The sequence below is a fragment of the Phaeoacremonium minimum genome, assembly GCF_000392275.1.
Source record: "Phaeoacremonium minimum UCRPA7 unplaced genomic scaffold PA7_03_scaffold_334, whole genome shotgun sequence".
NCBI classification, from domain to species: Eukaryota; Fungi; Ascomycota; class Sordariomycetes; order Togniniales; family Togniniaceae; genus Phaeoacremonium; species Phaeoacremonium minimum.
Window position 1 is genome coordinate 94739 of NW_006921238.1, and position 23113 is coordinate 117851.

The 23113-nt window shown below is 47.6% G+C and overlaps 3 protein-coding genes across 3 annotated transcripts; 1 reads left to right on the forward strand and 2 right to left on the reverse strand.

Annotated features, from left to right (window-relative positions):
- Positions 1-11295: 11295 nt before the first annotated feature.
- On the reverse strand, positions 11296-11707 carry UCRPA7_4361 (putative sugar transporter protein; the record flags this gene model as incomplete). The annotated part of the gene is made up of 3 exons (XM_007916909.1): positions 11296-11395; positions 11469-11558; positions 11628-11707. The coding sequence occupies 3 exons, from the start codon at positions 11705-11707 to the stop codon at positions 11296-11298; spliced, it is 270 nt and encodes an 89-aa protein (XP_007915100.1).
- Positions 11708-18594: 6887 nt separating this feature from the next.
- Positions 18595-19840, forward strand: UCRPA7_4362 (putative n-methyl-l-tryptophan oxidase protein; the record flags this gene model as incomplete). The annotated part of the gene is made up of 2 exons (XM_007916926.1): positions 18595-18719; positions 18811-19840. 2 exons carry the CDS (start codon positions 18595-18597, stop codon positions 19838-19840), a joined length of 1155 nt encoding a protein of 384 aa, XP_007915117.1.
- A 1387-nt stretch (positions 19841-21227) lies between these two features.
- Positions 21228-22411, reverse strand: UCRPA7_4363 (putative glycoside hydrolase subgroup catalytic core protein; the record flags this gene model as incomplete). Its single annotated transcript, XM_007916924.1, has 2 exons — positions 21228-22321; positions 22375-22411. The coding sequence occupies 2 exons, from the start codon at positions 22409-22411 to the stop codon at positions 21228-21230; spliced, it is 1131 nt and encodes a 376-aa protein (XP_007915115.1).
- Positions 22412-23113: the final 702 nt, after the last annotated feature.

Genomic DNA, 23113 nt, shown 5'->3' on the forward strand with positions numbered 1-23113 from the left:
GAAGAGACCCTTTATCGATTCGCATACCGGTTCCGATTGTCCCTCCCAGTGCAATCAGCTGTGCATGCCGAGACTTCAATCCACGTTTTGTACCAGGTGTTTCCACAACCCCATTCGTGTCGCTACCACGGGAAGGCGCACGGCTGCCGAGAGCATTCTTTTGGGGCAAAATGCCGCGTATTCCTTGTTCTGTAGTCATCGTTGGTAGTTGAATGATAATATGTCCGTGGGTCTAATCATTTAGACAAAAGCGTTTTCGATCGAATTCGCCAGATGCAAGCCCTTTTCAATCAAACTTAGAACAAAGTGAAGGGGCCCATAGCTTGACTCGTTTCTACGTCGTCGACGCCTAACGCGTAGAGATAACGAACAATATCGGACTTTCAGTAAAGTTATAGCGCCCCTCGCAATTATTTAGCATTGTGGGACGAGATCAATCCTAATTACGCTCAATAATATGGTAACTGAGGATCGACTTTTGGATATCCACTCCTGGCAAGCCGTCCATCCCTTTAGACTTCACCAGAAGTTGGTTTCATTACAGCTCGCTGACGCCTTCCTCCGCTATCTCAGGCACTAATTAGTAGTTAGCGTAGGATCAGTCTACTATTTTGCAGGCTTGTTTTAACGGGAATAATGACAGCTCCGCGCCTAATTCCTTATCAGCAACCAGTGTCTAATTAAATAATGTCAAATGCCATACCATACGAGGTTAGCCGGAAGAAGCGCCACGAGAAAAAAGGGAATTGGTAACCGTCAGCGACCTGCCATGAATACATGCTGTGCTACATGCTGTCCACTAGATTTGTTAGTAATATAGAGAAATCATTCTTTGGTATTGTATTTAGGTTTCTAATTTCATTCCACGAGCTGAAAACTCATGACGTCTCCCACAGACATCAATACCACAGGGTATCAACGAGCTATAACTAAACTTATTACTCATAATCTTCACTTGATTGACGTCTCAAACAACTTTGCCACCGTTTGCACATATACAGAAAATACGCCGGATTTGTTTTCGAAGGAGTGGAACTACACCTCCTAATCAAGTCGTGATATCCGTCTAGTTGATGTCTCTGCAACTGTTGAAAGATTATCAGACTGTTCCTCGGTTCGAGCATGGCACAATGATTTAGTCTGAGAGAAGCCACATCTATGGTTGAGATATCTTTTCAAATGGCTAGGATTCGTTTGCCGTCACGTCTCAAAATAGGTGCCCAACCCGGAGTTTCATTGACGCCTTGATCCCTTGAGCTCCACGCTTCCTTAACTACAGTCCACAAGTCGTTGATATTTCCTATGCGATAATCTAACATGCTGGTCCACCAAGAGCTCCATGCTTCGCGACCATCCGGTTCTGCTTCACAAGACGCAATGAACCCCGGCCACGTTATAGTGGCAGTCAGAACCGTATTGTAGCCAGTTCTTTCTTTGATCCTTTCGATCTCGCCTAGAATTTCTGCCACGGCCCTGATACATGAAGTCATTTCGGACGGAGGACAGGGCAAGACTCTGGTATAGAAGTAAATCCGGATACTTTGTGCAAATGCATGCATGTGCTTGGTTGCAATAAGCACAGTCACACTGTCGCAGTCGGAGAACACTTCTAAGTTTTCTTGTGTAATATCCCAAGATAAGATTTCGTTCCACAAGTCCTCAGCCGCTGAAGTAAGTTCGATCGGTGGGGAGTCACCTTGTAATAAATAGAAGCAGATGTGTCTTGCAAGCTGTGTGGTGCGATGAATAAAATTAGCCAAAGTAGCTGTGATACCGTAAGTGAAATCCAACCCGTGCCCGTCGCCAAATACCACATCTTTCAAGGTACAAGTCTGCTGAACCCACGGAATGGGTTCCAGATTAAGGTCCGTAGTATCCGAGATTATTGTAAGAAAGGAAGCTATGTTAATGAGCCGTTCACTCCGAGATCCAACGTAGGAATTACTTCTTAGCCGTTGGCTGATCTGTTTCGTAGCTGCAAGATGGATCCAAAATTCGCTCATTAAGCCATCCATGACCTAGGGAGCGTAAGCGGTACTTTTGCTATGAGAAACAGAAAGCTGACTCACATCTGCTGTGACAAGTGTTAGCATAACGGACAATATTGCCTCGAGGTTCGCTATAGTGCTATTTTCAGGCCCAGCAATCTCCATGACGTCTGACGCAGGGAGGTTGCTGAGGGATAGTTGAAGGTGGGAAAGGGCCTTTGCCCGGCAATGACGGGCTAAGTCATCTGCTTCCTTGGTTTCATCACGCCCTCGAAGATGAAACGCCGAGGAGGAAAGAATGGAGAAGAGTAAGGCAATCTGGCTTGGTGGGACCTGTGGATTCTTGTCGAGAGGTGAGTCCCACGAAATTGTTTTGAAGGTGGTTACTGCACTTGGCACGTAAATCGATGTGTAAGTGTTTGCTGGATGTATGATTGGTTGCAAAATGTTTGCCACCACGTAGACATAATGGTGTATGAGTGAACCTATCAACGAGTCACGGGACGCCTTGACAATCAGAGAGGTGCTGGAATCGAGAAAATTCAGTGGACCGTTTTGAGTGGCGTTTATTAGGTATGAACAGGAACTCGATGGTGTATCTGCTGTCGGTGACTCTTGTACAAGCTCTTTGTTATTCTCTCCCCAATATAAAGGGTTTGACAAGGTTTCGGAGGGAGATTGACCATCGGCATCTGGTATTGCGCATTCGACGTTGAATTCCTTGACTTCCTGGGCGAGTTGTTCATAGCTTTCAGAGTCATAGTCCGGGACATGGAAGACCCCAAATGGTCCAGCACAAAATGTTTCCCATCCTAGATTTAGTCTATACCGATCGATGTCATCGATAAAGCTGTCAATTTCCTGAGTAGTTCGCGTCCATATGGGGTTTTCGGCTGGCCATACGATCAGTATACCGCTCCCGTGACAATCTGCCTTCGGAACAAAAATGTGACGTCATGGACTTACAGAGCAAGCTCATAGCTTGTCGCTTGATGGTCACTGAAGGGTTGGGGTCATTGTGATGCAACCAATGCAACCGAATGTTGTAGCCCTCACACTGAAGGCCAGCACTAATACAGCGACTACATCTGGGCCGACTAGAATCGCATTTGACTTTGCGAGAACGGCATGTCCAGCACCTGTGGTGGTCGATTTAGCAGATCCTTAAACCAGATAGTAGCGCGAATTTAGCATGCTCACCCCGTAAATGTTTTAGTCTTAGGTTTTGATTTTCTCGGTTCTTTTGGAGAAGGCATTGGCTGGACAGTGCATGAAAGATGGAACAACCAGAGGCGGGGAACGCAATTTATGAAAACAAATCTTTTACTCGTACTTAAATGTCCCTAGGTGGCTTCCTTATCTCCCCCACATAAAATGGACAAGGCAGAAAAGGTCAGCCTTAGTTTCGGCCGAGTGGGCAATTAGTGTTTGCTAAGTAAGAGAGACACATGCGCGCGAGGCCTGGCAGGGCTAGAAGCTTGATAGCTCGCCACATCTGGCCAGGTGGGTTTTTTCCCATGAAAGAAGAAAAAAGAAAAACCACAGACTACAGAACACAACAGGGAGTGAGTGCGCCGCCTCAATACTGTCGTATAAATTTTGTAATATTACAACAAATGCATTTCTTAGAGCATTGTACAGGTCGTCGGTAGAAGTATATCATTGGAGCTACGAGCTTGATATACAGTAGTAGTAAACGTAGCAATAGCTCTATGTTGATACTTCGGTTTTGACCACGCATTAACATATTTTGTACCACAATTTCACGACTATAATATGATCAGTCGATTCTCCTTCCTATAGCAGAGCACCAAGCTTCAAACTTTGACCTTCCAATTGTCCCTTTCCCGCAGTGTGTCTCTATCTTCCAGGTGATCTTAGTCTCGATTATGCTCTTCGCGATCCAAGTGCTTTGTGACATGAAAAGACTCCATATATTTCTATTTTTCTCATTATTTGACTGATGCTCCATCTCCATTACTCTTTTTGCAAGCGCCTGGGACTCATCCTCGAGGTATTGAAACCTTGCCGGGTCAAGGGAGTAAAGCAGTCGAGCCTTGAAAATACGACACATCGCATACGTGCCATACATAGCTAGTTGAACCTTAAATACTGAGTCGCACTTTGTATTGGTAAAGGAGGGCCACCTAACGGCGACTCCATCTCCACACCATTCTAGACCAATGCAGCTCATCGTAGCTTTCTTCTCCGCTAGAATTTGCCATTGAATAAGATTGCTCCTTGCAATAACGAGCTCTTCGATGACTGCCTCAATATCCACTTGGGATATAAGCTGATCTGCCACAACAATTCTCGTCGTATCTCGGAAAAGGCGTGGAGCAATTGTAAGAGCGCTCCAAAGCATCGACATCAGATCTTGGTGTGTGTCGAAGGTCTCATCGCGGAGTATCGCTCGTTTGATAAGTTCTGGCCATTTTCCTTCATTCAAGAAGCATGCGGTGTTATTGAGAATCGTCTCCATAATCTGTAGATTTGAATATAAGAATGTATGATTAGGAATCCGTAACTCCACGGTGCTGATCACGTACGGTCGATCCAATGCTCTCCATGAATAAGGATATTTCAAAGTCACTTGCAAATCTCTCAAAACCTCGTGCTTCAATGAGTCGCGCAGCTCCGCCGACATGGTGTACCCAGTGCCGAAGATTTTCGCCGCCATTGAGAAACTGAAGTCTTAGCAAATCAACACCAATAATTGATACGAAGAAGAAAGTGCGTACCTCGAAGATCCCTAGAAGCTCTATGGCACATAGGGTTTCCGGACTCATCCGTGATACTGTATCATTCAAAGCAGCTTGTACAGCTCTGAGCGCTTTGTTATAGGACCCAAGAGCGACATACAAGGTAGGAGAATTCCCCGGCGAAGACCCTGAGAGTAAGTGACGCATCTTGGCCACGACACAATCCACAGCAAGTGTCAAGCATGGGACTTGCCCGTATCGACTTGGAACATAGGAGATAAATGTTCTGCTTCCCACCTGCGGTTCTTCGATACTGCTTGCGTTCGCTGTTGCAAGCCAGAATTGATGCGAGACTGGGGTAATGCCCAGTCTTAACCCAGCCATGGGCACCTTTTGCAGCAAAGCAAAAATGCTTCCCCCGAGGAAGCTCGTCTCCAATGGTTTTGGGACAATACATCTGTGTTTCATATTATGTCTCGAATGGTCGTTATTTATTTCTTGTCGAGTCGGTGTATCCAGGGAGTATAGTTGCGATGAATGATTAATGGACAAACTGCGAAACTGTGAACTTGAGCCTTGTTGATCCCGCGTGACGTGGGAGTCTTCCACGCGCCTCAGCTCTGTCAGCCATGGAGGAGCCTGTCTCAAGTTTTGTTTACCGTAATTGCCTTTCCTCCTCCTTGCAGTGGCCACATCTCGCATAGCATATTGCCGCACCCTCCGACGGACAGCTGGGTCCTCACTGAGTTTCGACCCGTCGTATTCCACGAAAGCCCACGAATCCATGTCATGACTTGACTGCTCTTTTGACCTCGGAGTGATGTAGGTTAGGCAAATAGACGACGTGAAACATCTCTAAGGCTGATGATGAGCGGGTGGGGCGATTAATGTATTACTCATCCCAGCCGAGCCAGGGTACCATACGCCATGTTAGGCATAGCACCCTGTATGGCCGAATATGAGTATCCAATCATTGACTTTTGATCCAGGGTACAGTTTACTCTTTAGGGCGAAGTTCAAAACTCAGTTCTCCGACAATGTGTTCAAAATTCAGATTAATTTGAGATCATATATATGCGTAAGACGACGCATTCTGACAACGTGAACAACTAGAATTTGTCATCTAATCATCTTCAGCATTGATCAGCGAAAAGTGGGCTCATTCGTCCGGTCAAGTGGCGGGTTGTACCGGCAAAACCTTAGGTCGTGGCTCGACAAATTTGGGTTAAGGACGATACAGCAATAACAGCGGTATATATAAGTAGGAGGAGCTCATACCCCAAAATTCACTTGAGACATCAACATTCATCCTTACATTATTTGCTCGCGGTTCACATCTATTCACCACGCCTTTCGCAGCACCTACAAGGCGAAATGACTATTGCCCACGTTCTGATCAAATCCACTGCTTCAAAGCACGATGCTCTTGTTGCTTTCTACAACCAGGCTTTGAAACCCCTCGGAATAAACCAGCTCATCGTTTTCCCAAATGGCTTCACTGGATTCGGCTCTGAGAAACCGGAATGGTTCGTGGCCCCAGGCGAGCAAAGCTCCAATGTCCATATTGCTTTTGGCGCTAAAGGTATGCAAACGCGTTGCTTGTCCTTGAATATATCTTTACATGCTTCGTGACCGTCAAGTATGATTTGAAACTGACGCAATGTATGTATTTATAGACTCGAAATCGGTCGATGCCTTCCATGCGGCAGCATTAGCTGCGGGAGCAACAGACAATGGCGCCCCAGGTCCGAGAACGCACATCCACAAAAATTACTATGCGGCATTCATCCTTGATCCTGAGGGTAACAACATCGAAGCAGGATGTATGGTGACTTCCGAGTAGCTATATGGCCAATGGGGCCGTCTTTGACATTGAAATGTAAAGTCATATAGAGAATACATGGGCGCTATTACGTCAATTAAACGAGACAGAAATGAAAATTAAATATACACACTATCTCTATCAGTGGCAAATAAGCAGTAGACCAGTTGATCTAACACCGCGAAAACTATACTGTGGCAAATGAGCCATCTAGCAAGGCAGAAGGCTTTCCGCACTGGGACAACTACATAACGCAATTCTATAGCCGTCTACTTGCTTTGCGCATCAGCACCAATTGTTTCGTTACTACCGCTATCTGAGAAAGCTCGTGGCGGTCATAATACTGAAAACTTCTAAGAGAGGAGGCATTCATCTCACGCTTATTCACTCGAGCGAATGCCAATACTTCAATTAGTGTCATGCACCAGAACCCTAGTTTGAGCTTTCTCTTTGCTCTCTATGAGGAGCAACAACCGCTAGGCAAGTCAATTCCGATTGGATACTTTTCTACATCGGTCTTCTCTCCGACACCCACGTTATACTCATATATCATAGATAATAATAAAGAAGGCCGCCAATTACTAAAAAGTCGGCAGGCCTACCCTTTGTTGATAGAGCGTCGTAGCCTGCAAGTGCCGTGTGATAGTAAGGAGCATTTACTACCATAGGCTAGACAAACGAATGTAATATGGAGTCTCCCGCTGTTACTAGGGACAATTTCACTCATAATCACATCTAATTGGGCATCAATTTGTAGTTTCACCTACTCTATACATGCAATGACTAGCACTGATTTGTTCTCGAACTTTACACCAAGCAGTTCGTCCATTGATCGACGCAGACAATCCGCTTTACGGACATGCAAAACTTCGCTGGAGCTTGGCTTATCTGGCTCACATCCTCTACTCCAAAACCGCACTTGTGCCCGGCGAATCCATGTCTGATGCTTCCACCCTGGTCTACTTGCTTTGGATTTTGCGGCGGGGCTCTCCTGGCCTTCCCCGCAATCCTTCACAGACTGGGGTCACAGGTGGGATTCGTCCCATGTGTTTTCGCTCTTCTCTCCGAGTAGCATTTCTTTGCTTCATCATTCCCAAAATAACTGTTGTAGGGTGGACCAGACTAGACAATGTCCGAGTATTAAAACTACATTGTTTAGACACATCTTGCCTCTCCAGAATCGATTACTCGAGATGCCCAATACTAAAGGGATAGACTAACAAAATGACCGACCTTATCGAAAGAAAAAGTACCACAGACCATGCTGAAAAGCCTACGTATTTATTGCCAGATGATCTACCCTTGCCGGAGGAACTCGCCCACTTAACTCAAGATGAACAGAGACGTCTAGAAAAGCGCCTCACCAAGAAGTTGGACTGTACTTTGCTGCCGGTTGTATTCTTGCTGTTTCTTCTAAACATTCTGTGAGTAACGCTGAATATCTTTTGAGTAGGCAAATCAACCTTCGCCAATATTAACATTTTCGCAGAGATAGAAACAATATATCGAGCGCGAAGGTCGTTGGTCTCACAGAGACCCTTAACATTTCGAATGGGGAGTACAATACCTGTTTGATGATGTTCTACATTGGATGCGAGTAAAATTGTACAAACAGAGCTACATTGAGCTGACATGTACAAGATGTGTTGACACAAGTCCCGTCAAATATGATCATCGGCAAAGTGCGGCCATCATATTATATCTGCCTAACAACGTCGCTCTGGGGCGTTTTATCAATGAGCCAAGGCTTCACCAAGAATTTTGTGCAACTTGCTTCCGTTCGATTCTTATTAGGACTGGTCGAAGGTCTGCTCATCTATGCATCGTCTGTGACCGTTGCTAATGTACACCAGCCCCTTTCTTACCCGCAGTGTTTGTCCTCATGAGTTGTTGGTACAGTCGGGCTGAACTGCCTCCCCGCATAGCGGTTCTCTATGGCGGCAATATGCTCGCCAGCGCCTTCTCTGGTCTTATAGCAGCTGGAAGTATGCAAGACTCGGCACTTTGTAGAGTTGATTCTAACTCTATTCAGTAACTTCTCGTATGGAAAACGCTGCCGGTCGACCATCTTGGGTACGTTCTGATGCAGCAGTCGTGTTATTCATGCTAATGGAAATCTGTAGGAGTGGCTTTTCATCATCGAAGGATCTATGACCGTCGTAATAGCAATAATTCTTTTACCTCTCTTAACGGACTACCCTCTTCAAAGCAACCATTGGTTAGTTCCTCGCAACCTTCAGTTATATGCGGTATGTGCTTGTGCTGATTCATGTTCTTGTCTCATTGATGTGCGCTTATCAATCCATTTAGGAATGGCGCATCCGCAAGGAGAATGCTGGTATCGTCGATGAAGACCCTGAATCAATCTGGTGGGGCCTCAAACAGGCCCTCATTGACCCAAAGCTGTACATGTTCGTGGTGATGCAAATGGCTCTTATAACCGCTCAATCGTTCAACAACTTCTTTCCATCTATTGTGGAAACATTGGGGTACAACAGCACGAAGACATTGCTCCTTACATCACCGCCTTATTTCTTTGCATTCATTGTCTCTCTCGGAATCTCTTTCCATGCTGCACACAAGCATGAGCGTGGCTATCATATTGCCATTCCAATGATATTTGCTCTTGTTGGCAATCTTCTCGTAAGTGTTGGGACCTCCCGGAAAATGGTATTGGTGATTTGGCTAAATTCATTCAAGGCGATGTTTGTGCCCTCCACCGGCGGCCGATACTTCTCAATGTTTCTCATGACAGGCGGGGCTTACTCTCCATACAACCTTTGCGTGAGTTGGGTCAGCTCTTCGCTGCCGCGACCCCGTGCCAAACGCGCTGCGGCTCTCGCCATTGTCAATTTTATGGCCGCTGGAGTAGCGCATTTCTACACCTCATACATGTTTCCGGACTCTCAGAAGCCTCGCTACTATATTGGTGGAGGAGTGATGAGTGGAGCCTGCTTAGTGTGCTCCGTCATGGCTCTGGCTATTAAGCGCTATCTTAGGGCACAGAATAGCAACTTTGAGGCTGAAGAACAGCGTGGAGTAGTCAGTCATACTTATGTCAGGGCTTCTAAAGCTGGACATGGAGGCGACGGGATAGTTTCATTCCGATATGTGCACTGATGACGGCATGGTACGCAGGGAACTGGAGATTCTGGGCAGGCTGAGGTCGACTATCATCAATCTCGAAAAGCAAGATTGTACGAGAACAGCGATCCAACCAGGAAAGTGTGAGGCGTACTTGGGAGACTTCTGCGTATTCATGATGCACACTCCGCGATGACCATGGCTGAGAGCTTTGTATTATTGCTACATTTATGCTTATGAGTAATATTATGCCTAAAATGATGTGTAATCGTGTGTTTGTGTCCCGACTTGTGGTGTCAAATATCTGTACTGGAGATGGTGTAATCCATGTTGCAAAATACTATAGACCCCTCATTATTTTCCGGCGTCGGTACGAATTCGCCGATCATCTGAGAGCGTGAGTAATCCCCATAACCAAAGGTAAAGCGATATCTGCTTCAGAAGTTGAATAAACTTCATCCGATAACCATCTTTTAGCTTTTCAAATTATCTGAGCGGCTACCATCTATTAAATTATTCGTGATTAAGCCATGACGCATGAGCAAACATGCGGACGACTTTGCACGGGGAGAAAACTCTATGCAGAGAGTGGAGCCGGTGTCTGTGAGCGTCTTCCAGAACCTTACATCGTACCCTACATTGCGAGCTTCATATTTGTAGAATTTTATTGGCTGCCACTTCCATTGGTATTATGGAAATAGTCATCAGATGAGGAGAGGGTAAGCTAATCTACATTCAAATGCGAAGCGTCGGACTCGGGCGAAATGACAAGCAACGCTTTTTTGTCTAATCGTCCTTAATTCTCATTCCAATTTCTGGATTGAAACATATTGCCAATATTTTCTGTAGACTGGCATCACATCCGGGCACAGCTGCAATTCTACTCAATATGGTTGCTGCTAATTATGTCGCCTATACTGCGCCAATCAACCCCTTAATGGCCGAGAAAAAACTGTCAATCGAACACATCTGGCCGCTTTTGCAACGTAAGATTCGTCGGGCAGAAGACTTCGTTGGGGTCACAATCAAAAGCACCGATGTCATCTCACAGTCTACCACCGCGGCAGGACAAGCTGTGACGGTACGCGAGGTCATCTTTCGTGATGGCGACAGACGCGTACGAGAGGAATGTATCGAATTTCAGCCAATGAAGGTAGAATTTCGTCAGCCTGATGGAAGCAAGATTCAAAACATTATTAGCGAAGGTGGCGATGGGGATTTATATATGACATACACATTTGAGTGGTTACACCCTGATCTTGAAGGAAATGATGCCGGGCTGGAGCACACGCGACAAAAAGAGGCAGCTATGGCAAAGGTTGCTGTCGAGAACACAATAATCGCAATGAGGGAGATGGTCGGAGATGGTCGCTGGAAGGAAGCACAGTAAAACTTGGACACTACCATCTTAACCTCCGAAAGCGTTTCCTGAGCAGCGACCAAAGGCTTCGTAAGGTAGCTCATATCCCTGGTTACTCATAGTGTAAAGATCTCAGGTTGCCGAGATTTGGTTTCACAATCTTGTTTATTGATTCTCTTGATGAAGGAGAATGTCTCGGACCGAAGCGAGATCTTAGGTTTGCCTAGACCAAGTATCTGTTTCAAATTCATACCTAGGTTCCAGCCCAAGAACAAATTGAAAACTATCTAGTCCTTGCACCAAATCTCCTACTACAATGACCGTGCGATTATTGAATGCTCACGTCTCTTGGTGTAGCTTCTCGTGTATTTGATCGGCTCGCATCTGAACCTCGGTAACATATCTGTCGAACTTACGAAGATTGACCTTTTTGTCGAACCTGAAAATCACAATAGTTAGCTAATCTGGGCCGATAAATTCAAATCATTGTACTTTGTATAAAGAATACTTACATCTCGTCAATCTCGGCTGGAGTGCGACGTGCAACTTCAGGGAGAATAAACCACGCAATCACAACAGCAACTGCACCGGTGCCGGCGAAGCTGAAATACACATTCAGCGTTAGCATCTACTCCTCACATAATAAGTTGAAAAATGGGCATCTTTCTTACAAGAAACCAGTCTTAACACCCCACTGTGCGTCACCATTTATCATCAACGGTGTACAGAAGCTGAACATAATGGCAACCATATTCGAAGTAGCTAGAGACCAAGCTGCGGTTCGCGCTCGCAACCGTTGTTGCGGAATCTCAGTTGCGTAAGCGTAGCCAATTCCGGAAGCCCCGGTGGTTGAAAATGTAGCTAGGCAGGCAAAGAAAATCTGAGAAGATTGGGAGTTAGCGGACGCGTACTAAGCAATGATACACATTACAGGAATATCAACCTACTAAGAGGGATCCGAGTGTTTTGGTAGTATAGTCAAAACATCCGACAGTTCCCAAAGACAAAACAGAGAGAACGGTGATGGAATAAGGATAAACTGTGAATGGCCGACGCCCAAATTGATCGGTGAGCGTTGCTGTGACGAGCATCGAGAGAAGCTGCACGCAAGAGAGAATGATGGTTACCATGAAAGGGTTTTTGTTGCCTGCGTACTGAACTGCATCTGGTGTCAGATTTATTCCCTTCTGACAATTCGGAACGCAATCATCACGCACAAAAATAAGTTGCGTATGTGTTAAACACACTTAGGCCAACAAACTGCTGGGCAATCTTCGGCCATCCTGAAATAAGAAATCGAAGAAGGTTCCGTCCTTGAAATACAGCAAATTGCCCTAGTTCTGCATTTTCTTCGGCATGCTGTCGTTCTAACATTACCGTAGCGTTCATCACTTCCTAGAGACAAGTCAGCCACCTGCTTTTCCAACATTATAGATCGCTTGGTTGAGAAGGTAAATAGTGAAGAGTAACTGACGACTTGCTCCACAACATCATAACCTTGGACATTGCCATTGATCCTCCGGAGAACTTTTGCTGCCTTGTCAAGTTCTCCTCTGCTGGCAAGCCACCACGGTGTTTCGGGTATAACGGCAAAGACGATTCCTATGACACCGACCATAGCCCACTAGAGGTGAGATCAGCCATGGCTATGTCGTGAAGTATAAAAACAGTCTAGGATACCTGAGTATAAATAGGAGTTCGGAAGTCATATGGGTCCATAAGAGCAAGTTTGTTGAGAGCCACCGAGGCAAAAAGCTGACCGAGACAAAACCAACTGATTATAGACAGTGACGTCAGCTTAACAAACCTTCAATAATAACGTATATTATTCCATACATACAAGCTGTACGCATTGATGAAGAAACCTCGCAGCTGGGTTGGAGCTATTTCGGAGAGATAAAGGGGCATAGTTGATTGTAGCATGCCCACACCCATACCGGACAAAAGCTTTGCTACTAGCCAATGGTCCCAATGAGTAGCAAATGTTTCTGTAAAAATACTCTGTTCAAGATCAACATGTCAGTCAGAGGTCTGTGCTAATTGATTCCTGACGAGGATCAGGAGCATGAGAATCGTCACGACAGACCGCTACTAATATGACCCAAATGATGAGCAATGCGGGTTTACGTCCAAACGACTCAGTTGCATACTGAAGAAGCTTATGGTGGAGAGAATTAGCAAAGCTTAGCGGCCAAAGAAGGTTACGTAGAGGCAATCTACAATTTGACCAACTGTCTGACCTGCGGACTGAATGCCGCCCCAAGCTGAGACATACTTCGCATCAATGATACCTGTTTTTGGATTGCCCATCTGCCGAATAAATCCTTTGTTCGAAACTATACCGCCATTGAGATTAATTTCTGTGAAATGAAAACTTTAGCAAAACAAATTCCGAACCTCGCTTGCTTTGAAGTTACGAAGACCAGCACTTACGATAGCCATCAAGGGAGGCACAGAATGCAGCGGTCATGGCTATGCTTCCGGCAAACTTATATCGACGTACAGTTTGCCAAACACTGAAGTCGTCTTCTTTAGACCGCATCACTGGCTCGCCCGTGTCGATCAAGACAGGTGGTGTGTCATTGGTCATCCGATTGTTTTCGACCATGTCGATATCCGCTGCATCAGCAGGTGGCTTAGTCATACTGGTGTGATTTCAACCTGTTTGACTATGTATGAATAGTGTCTGCGACCACGGCGTCTCGTTCCGTTGGTTAGGTACTCTGTTGAACACGGCGATGACGAAGACTGCAGATAATATCTTTCCTCAGCCAAGACTTATACTCTCCGGAGGAAGTGTAGTAGGGATTAGACGCCGAGGAATCGTTGCGGGGATAGTGTGCGGGGACCCCGGTCCTTCTCACCTCGCGAGCACCGGGGGTGTCGGGGCCGAAGAACGGCACTTGGCCAAGATAGACTCACTAATGCAAGCTATGCTGGCTCGGATGGCACTTTACGAAGAATGAGATCCCACCATGATCCAGCAACGGAATCCCAGCGACGTAGCGCAAGTTAGGTCCATTTGTTGCTTCAAAAAATCGAAACCAGCCTCCACATTTTCGGTATCTCGGACGAAAGCAAACCGTCTCGCGCGCTGCATCTTTCCTCCGAGACAATATACTAGGTACTACCTCGTGAATGGCAATCGTGAACTCGTCCAATCCGCAGGACTTAAAGGTCTTCTAAAGACCAAAACGCCCGACTTCAGGGGTCGCACGATACTGCAATGAGTTTTTCTAGCCACCTGTGAGCACAGACTCTGTTCTTGGTAATTATTACTGGCCGGTGATGTCTCGGCCTTGAACACGGCCGAAAAATTGGAAACCAGCAACCCCTCAGATCAATACTCAGATCAATCATTCGTGCATAACTCCTCATCCAGACTTGGTCTCAATAGCACATGTCATCTTGCGTCATTTCGAAATACAGAGTTCCTACAGGACGAACTCGACTCAGGCTCGAGCATGATAAACGCCGAGGAGCAAAAGGTATGGAAACTCGAAAGCCACAACATTGACATCAAGACGCGACACAGCTAAAACTTCAGTAGACGATTAGTGCGCTCCAGGCCAACTGGGTCTGGACGCCTGACTGGGTCGATGCCTCTCAGATCAATACGGCTGGAAGGATTGTCAAGTTTACGAGAGAATTTGAGCTTGACTTCTGCCCTGGAACGGCTTATCTGTACTTTACTGCAGACACTCGATATAAGCTCTATATCAATGGAACCCGCGTCGCTGTCGGCCCCTCTAGAAGTAGTCCATGGATCTGGTACTATGACATGATAGACATTGGCCCCTTTCTGAATCAAGGGAGGAACGTGGTTACATTTGTGGTGCTCCGATACTTCGCTGCCTCGCGTAGCGCAATGCCATTTTCGCGGACATCAAATCCCGGCTTCACGGTAACTGGTACTCTGCAGAAAAATGCGACAACTATCGATCTCAGTTCGAAAGAAAATTGGCAGGCCCAAGTGGACGACAGTGTTCTATTTCCAACAGGTGTGGTTGATGATGGCTTTCTGCATGTAAGCTGAAGTGATGGTGCGGTCACTTGCTAAAAGTCTTTCCAAACTAACGCCTTCTTCTACAGATTAATGAGCGAATCAGCCAGACTCAGCCCAATCCCCCGGTAACACCCGTCCCCTACGACATCAAGACATTGAACGGCGAGCTTTCGCCGTGGCGTCTCCGCCCACGAATCATCCCTATGCCAGAGGAGAGCCGGATCAATGTGAATACCATCCACTCCTGCCAAAGTCTTACAAGTAAGAGTGAATGGACTGCATACTTATCAGGACAAGCCACTGTGACTTTAGAAGCTGGATCTTCACACACACTTGAGGTGCAGGCAGAAGTTCACTCAACAGCATTCTTGCAATGGGCCTTCAGGGCAGAAAAACAATCTAGCATCAGACTCAAGATCACCTATTCTGAAGGTTATGAGCTTGAGCCACGTAATTACCCATTCTTTCGTTCGAAAGCTGATCGGTTAGATGCCGATAAGGGGTATCTCATCGGTCCCTACGACGAAGTGACGATTGACCTTCCTAGTAGTCAAATGGTCAGGTATGAACCATTCTGGTTCCGAACTTTTCGAATGATGCGACTCGAGATCACTGCCGGAGCAGAGCCAATTGAGCTGTTGTCATTCAATGCTACACAGGTAAATTATCCATTGAATGTTAAGGCAAGCTGGAGCAATCCTGGGGATAAGCAGAGCAAGCAAATTTGGGACGTTTCTATTCGAACACTGAGAAACTGTATGTTTGATGGTTATTCTGACTGTCCATTCTACGAACAGCTTCAGTAAGTCTTATTTCAAGTACTTCTTGGGCATTTCTTTCATGATGGCTAACAGTTGCTCTAGATATTCTGGCGATTCACGCTCCGTTGGTCTCTTCCACTATCTGCTCTCTGGTGACGATCGCCTCATGCGCCAGGCTATCACCAACTTTGCCGCATCAACTACTACAGAAGGCCTGACGCAATCTCGCTTCCCATCACACGTACCGCAAATCATCGCTGGTTTCTCGCTTTATTGGATTCTCCAAGTCTGCGATCATCACCTCTACTTTGGGGATACGCCATTTACCCGCTCCTTCCTCCCCCGGATTGATGGGGTGCTCGAGTTCTTTGCCACGCACGTTGACTCTCTTGGTCTCGTTAGCGGGCTTCCCGAAGACGTGTGGCAGTATGTTGACTGGGTGACCACCTGGGGTGCGACTGACGCGCATCCAGACAAGGGAGTGCCCACCGCAGGTCGAACGTCCAATCGTCATACATTTTTCAGCATGCTATACAGTCTCGTGTTGTACCAAGCTGCGCGTCTTGCACGGGCTGTCGGTCGTCCAGGTCATGCGAACGAATATGAGTCGCGTGCTGATTTGACTGTTAAAGCCATCCATGCTCACTGTTTTGACGGACGCTTTTTTACCGACTCGACAGCTGATGTGGTCACGGATACTAACGGTCCCTCCTACTCACAGCACTGCCAAGTCTTTGGCGTATTATGTGGTGCTGTAGATCCAAATGACCGCGCTCGTCTTCTTAGAGAAACGTTTATCGGCAAGAGACCATTTTCTAAGTGCTCGTACGTGATGCAATTTTACGTGCTTCGTGCCTTTGCAATGGCGGGAGATGAGGCATACGAGGCTTTCTGGCCAACTGTTTGGAACCCTTGGCGGAAAATGCTCGCTGATAATCTCTCGACCTGGGAGGAGGACAATGTTCGTCAGAGGTCGGATTGCCATGCGTGGGGCAGTGTCCCGTTGTACGAGTATTGCACAGAGTTGGCTGGCATACAGCCCACTGCTCCGGGTTGCAAGGCACTGCTCTTCAAGCCACGTCTTCTGTTAAGCGATTCAATAGTGGCAAGAGTAGCGTTGGGGAAAGACAACGTTGCGACAGTCTCGTGGGAGACTGAGATAGGAGGCGAAAAACACATAGACCTTCGACTCGAGAAGCCTATATTAGTGAGCAGCATCTTCCCAAGGAGGGAAGAGCAAAAACATGGTGTTGTAAAGCATTTAGAATTCACTTGGTCTCCTTGTTGATGATTAGTGTCACAGTCTAGCTCAGAGCTAGATAGTCAATAGTCGCTGAACCTAGATAAAGAGAAATGTTACACGCTGGCACTCAATCATACAGTCGAGGCAATTCAAGGCTACCAGAACTCCATAGGTTAAAAATTTGATCTGTTGCTATAATTACATTGTTTGTACACATACCACGCTTGCTTGGTATCCTACCATCTGTCAGCATCAATACAAACGTCATTGCGGCAGACTTCCTGGCCGAAGGGATGTGGCGTTGCACGTACACTGTTCACTGGTCCTCGCAAACTTCTTTAACGACACTAAAAGAGGCTTTGCTGCCATCCTTGTCGATGCCAACAGCAGACATCTAGAAATTCTTGAGAAATCTACAACTACCATCACTACCATCGTCACCACACTCAGGCTCCTCACACCCCTCAAGCTCATCTAGTCTACCAAGAACCTTGTCCATACTACTATAACCTTTGTATTTCATGGGCTTAGCACATATACTAGCCTCCTGTCGAACCGCGATCGAAAGGTTGTGTCCAGGGGACCAGTTCCCAGTGTGCTTAGGCCCCTCATAGAATAGCTCTCCGACTAAGGTCATCATACGAGTAGCCCAACCTGCCTATCCGATCGAGAAGATTGAGTCCGAAGTTGATACTCTGCACTGGGTCTGTTAGCGTACCTACATTTCTATTCCATGAGTCTATGCCTACAATTCATCTGGCTAGAAATGATCCCCTCGGCTACAAATGAATGATAATAGATCAGATATCAAGCGAATAAGATATACAGAAGGCGAAGATTCTTTGTCGCATACTACACAACTCGCCCTAGCCATGACTTGGCCAGCTAGGTGGATAGCCTCGCACGAATCCCGTCTACACACATCGGCAGTCTCTATCATTTGTCGGAAACGCCCACCGCAGATTCCACCATCAACAGTCAATGCCACACTAACAGCCGCCCATCGACAGCCGCTGCATCTTCCCTGCCAGTCTCCCTAGCAGAGACAGGGGCCCACTTCTGCTTCGCCTTGGGTTCTACTCTGTCGCTACTATTACTTGTAAGTTTATCTAAGATCAGAGCTATTGGGTGGGTATGTGGAACTGTTTCTGTGCTTTCTGGATCAGGTGTAGAAGCAGTTCCTCTCGCACGCAGGGGCAGGTGACGGCATTGACGACAAACGTGCTCAGGAGCTCAACTGAGACGCTAATGAACATCACACCATCCTGGCCAGCCTGGCCGCATCTAAAACACCTGCCCTCGCCACACAGAACACAATCGATCTTCCTGTATATATCGTACCTTAAGAGCGGAGGACTATATTTGCGCAAGAGATTGCATCAGGTCCACTGTCGTTGAAGTGCAAGAGCATGACAGGGATCATCGTCGTCACTTCCCAGACTAGCTGGAGTAGCTTAAGGAATCTCAACTCCGCCAGTAATTTTGTGTGAAAGCCTTCCCCACTCCATTCGCATGCATGCCTACTGCATAGTAAATGACTGATTGCTATGCTGTAATCGCCGTAATTAATCACAATAGAATAACCCAACAAAGAAAGAGACTTAAAATACACTTTACAGCTCAAACCAATGACGTATGATTTCATCATCGTCGGAAGCGGATCGGTCGGTGCCGCCGCGAGCTTCTATGGCACCAAAGCCGGCCTGAAGGTCTTGGCGATAGATTCCGGTTGCCCACCGCATGACATAGGGAGGTGAGTGAGTTTGTTCTCCCCCCACCCCACGCATCAAGACTCATGTCGCATGTCAAGTGACAGCTGACGCTGACGGTCATGAATCTTGCAGCCACCACGGCAGCACGCGTATCATTCGACACGCATACGGCGAGGGCTTAGCCTACGTGCCCCTGGCGCTGCGGGCGCAGGCACTGTGGGAGGAGCTGGCCCGCGAGTCGCAGACGGACATCTTCCACCGCGCCGGCGTCCTCAACCTTGGCCCGGCGGGCACGACCTTCATCACCAACGCCGCCGCCGCCGTGCACAAGCACGCGCTGCCGGGCTGCCAGGTCCTCTCGGCCGAGGAGGTCCGCGCTAAGTGGCCTGGCGTCGCCGCGCCGAACGGCTACATCGGCGTCTTCGAGCCCCAGGCCGGGTACCTGCTCTCCGAGAACGCGATCGAAGCATTTGTCAGGCTGGCAGGCAAGGCAGGCTGCACACAGCTGTTCGGCCTGCCCGTGACCGAGATCAAGCACACCACTGCCAAGGGTAGTGGCAGGAGCAGCGTTGAAGTCGTCACCGCCGACGGGCAGCGGCACCAGGGACGCAAGTTGCTGATCAGCGCCGGGACATGGGTCAAGAAACTACTGCCCGACCTGCCCGTCACACCCGTCCGCAAGATCTTCTCCTGGCACGAGGCTGAAGGGGCCTACTATGAGGACGAAGGCTTTCCCGCCTTCGTTGTCCAGCTGACAGACATGACGCAATACTACGGCTTCCCAGCAACCGCCGCGAACGGGCTGAAGGTCGGGCGGCACGACAGCGGCCAACCCATCGAGACGCACCAGCAGCGCCTGCCATTCGGAGCGTTCAATGAGGATAGCACCGAGGTGTCCGGCTTTCTGCGCTGCATGCTGCCTGGCGTCGGGGTGCCTCTGCGGGGCGCCGCGTGCACGTACGACATGTCGCCGGATGAGGACTTCATCGTGGACACGTTGCCGGAGAACGAAAATGTCATGTTTATTAGTGGCTTGAGTGGTCACGGCTTCAAGTTCGCCAGTGCCCTCGGGGAGGCAGCGGCGTCTTTTGCAACGGGAAACGAATTCGATGTGGACCTTTCTCCTTTCCGCATGAGCAGGTTCAATGTGGAAACGCCTTAGTAGAACAGAACTCGCCCAATTACAAGCTCTACGACGATCTGAGTACCTGTTATCAATAATGATGCATTTTTACTTACACAAAATTGTTAGCTAAGTCTGGCACCTTGATGCCAAACTGAATTACGGCGTAGCTTGATGGCGAACTTCATGTTGAATCCAGTGACAGTCCATACCTGTATTCACTGAGCCCTGAAATAGCAAGTTCGAAGTTGCAGTCAGGGACAGCCTTTATGCACAACTTGAAGGTTGTCAGATACTTCCCTCACGTCTAGTAGACAGACAATATCGGATATAAACAATATCCTTACGCCACGCCTTCCCTCATTGTAAGTGAACAAGATTTGCTTTACTGATTATCATGAACAGGTCATGCCATGCTGCATTCCTACTGTGCTGGCGGCCTTGATTCCTCTGGCCAGACCTTCCTTGACTGCCAATCATTTGTCATCCTCACTTATATCAAGGCACCTTGGCTAAGCAGCTCAGCATCTGTCTGTGTGAAGGTATTGTGTACCGACTACTACTGCCTCGTTTTGCTTATCTCAATCTGAATAATCGACTTGGTGTATATACTCCTTGCCGAATCGGCAACTGAGTCTGTGTCTATACCAAAGCTCCCTTTCGTGTACTCATCTACCCGACCTCTCCCGAGCAACTCGCATGTTCGGTCGTTGAGACTTCCGCTCGTCTGTACTGTGAATTGATGGGCTTTTCCTACCGTAATCAGATTACTATACTACGTCTCTCAGCCTCAACTCCATTTTCTTTTCTTCCGGTATGCTATGGCCGTGGAGTGTAGACTGCAACATGGCCACGTTGAGTGATGGATGACTTCTATGCCTCTTCTCTCCGTCGGCGCAGATATCCCGTCCTTGCTTAGCTGGCCCTTTGACGAAAAGGACAGTGTCCTACAACCCAGGCTCGGCCATCGATTGAGAAAAGTGACGACGTTGTTCCAATATTTCTCGAGAAACCCCCGGGCTAAAAGCCAACTCTATTTTGATCAAGTCACTCAAAATCTCGTGAAAGTTCAGTTCCAGAGTCGACTGTATCCCAACTTGGAATTTTGTGTTCTGTGGGGCTGATAATGTTCTTTATCTCGCGATATTTTAAACATCGTGCTAGAATCCTATTGGGTACAATCAAAATTATGAATTTGCTTTCTCGAGTAGAGGGTATTAGGCGAAGCAGCGCCTACCTAATCCGGACGGGGCAATCCAAATTTAGAATGCCAAGCGATGATACGTGACCGAAGATCAAATATATCAGCGGTCTGAGGTCAATAACTGTTTGGCGACGGTGGAATGCATATGATTTATTGCGAATCACCTGTTATATATGTATCCCAAATGAACTAACATCGCTCAAACAGTTGTTGATGTCAAGCCTAATCAAATAGGCGCAGTACTACTAGGGACACCTGTAGCCCCAGAAGACCACGCGATGTAGATACCATCTTCGGGCTATCGATCTCCCATACGACATCTCCCCAAAGGGTCTGAGACACCGACTTAATTTTCAGTCCATTTGGCAAGGAAACTTCGACTACTCCCTTCATATCACTATAATTAAGATTGATAACGCTGAGGAGTGCCTGTTTTTTGTGCTTGTCAACCCAGATCGTGGCGTCTACCCTCCTGCCACCCGCCACAGTCAACTTCATCAACGGCGTCTGAAGGAGAAACTTGGCGATCATAGCGCTCGTCATAATACCTGCCAACTTCTGCGTGACTACAGAGAGCTCAGCCGTTGTTGGAAAATCCCACGCCACCAGGCCCTTAGCGCCGTGGTTGACGGCTAGTAAAGCCATTACCACCTCCTCCGCGGCAGTCGGGTACCGCGTCCAAAATGTCTCGTTACCGAAAGCCTGGGGTGCCGACCAGTGTGTCTTCTCCCAGCCGAGGATATCGTCTCGACGGTTGAACTCTTCAATGCGATCCGAAATGTCCTCGAATACGCCATTGCAGTCGTCGCAGCCACAGCAGCCATACGTCGCGTTGCACGGGGTCCCATACACCGTCGACCAGCTAGTGTTGGTACTGATGGGGTAGACATCGCTCAAAATGACCTCACCGCCCTTAGCATAGTCGGAATAATAGAAGTCATAGCAGTTCAGAGCTAAGGAAGATGGATGGTAAGGGTCGAGCTCCCATATCTTCTCGCGTGCAAGACCGGTTGAATTAATAGGGTTGCTCTTGCCGTCTGGCTCATCACTCTGATACCATAAGAGGATGGATGGATGGCTGCGCAGCCGCGTGACTTGCTCAATCATTGCGGTGTTGTTTGAGGGGCTCCAGATCACGTCGTACTGGAAGAAGATGCCTAGCTCACGGGCACGGTCTAGATACGGCTGGAACTGGTCCCAGGGGAATGAGCTATCGCCCAGGCTGCCGGTAGGCACGATGTGGATCAGGTTGTAGCCCATGGCGGCGAACTCGTCCAGTGTAGTGACATTGTTATCCCAGTACAGGCTCCATTGTACTAAGCACGGTTAGTTGTGCTGCTACACCAGGATATGTTGGCGACGGGCTTACCGTAGTATGTGTAGGGGAATATCGACTCCCAAGGCATCTGCTTTCCTTTCTGATACCAAAGGCCTCCAAAGAGATTGTCAATCCTCGAGACTGTCCCGTAATTGTCTGGATGCGGCAACCGGTAAATCTTTGTCGAGGTCATATAGACGGCACCATTACTGGAGAGAGTTGCCTTCACTGTAATATTGTATGGCTGTGGACTCGCCGAGAGGCCATCGAGACGAATTGGAATCTCGTTATCTGTAGAGCCAACGTCGATAGTTGTCGTTTTAAATCGTTTGCCGTCGCACAGGATATCTACTTTCAATGGTGGAGCTCGTCCCCCAGACACGTCGGTCACGGAACTTGTGGAAATTGGGGAGCCATGCTGGTACGATATACTAGCATCGAGAATCAAGCTTCCTGCATCTTCAGTATCGAGATAGATACTCATCCGAGGTTTTACCTTAAGTCTGAGGAGAGGTTCAGGCGAATAGGACGGATTCTCGAATGAGCCTCCTGGATTGAAAGAAGCATTACTTGAGACACATCAGCACCGGCCTTTACTACCTTTACTCATTGTCGCTTGGGATTACTCACGTAGCTCGATATGCTTTGCCACACCAGATGTCAACGCCCACAGGGTTGTTAAATTGCGCTTCTGCCATGGCTTGCCAAATGGCAAGTGTAAAAAATGCTCTGTACAGACGACATGCTAGCATCTTGGTTTTTTGGGGGGGAAAGAAACCAAAAAAAAAAA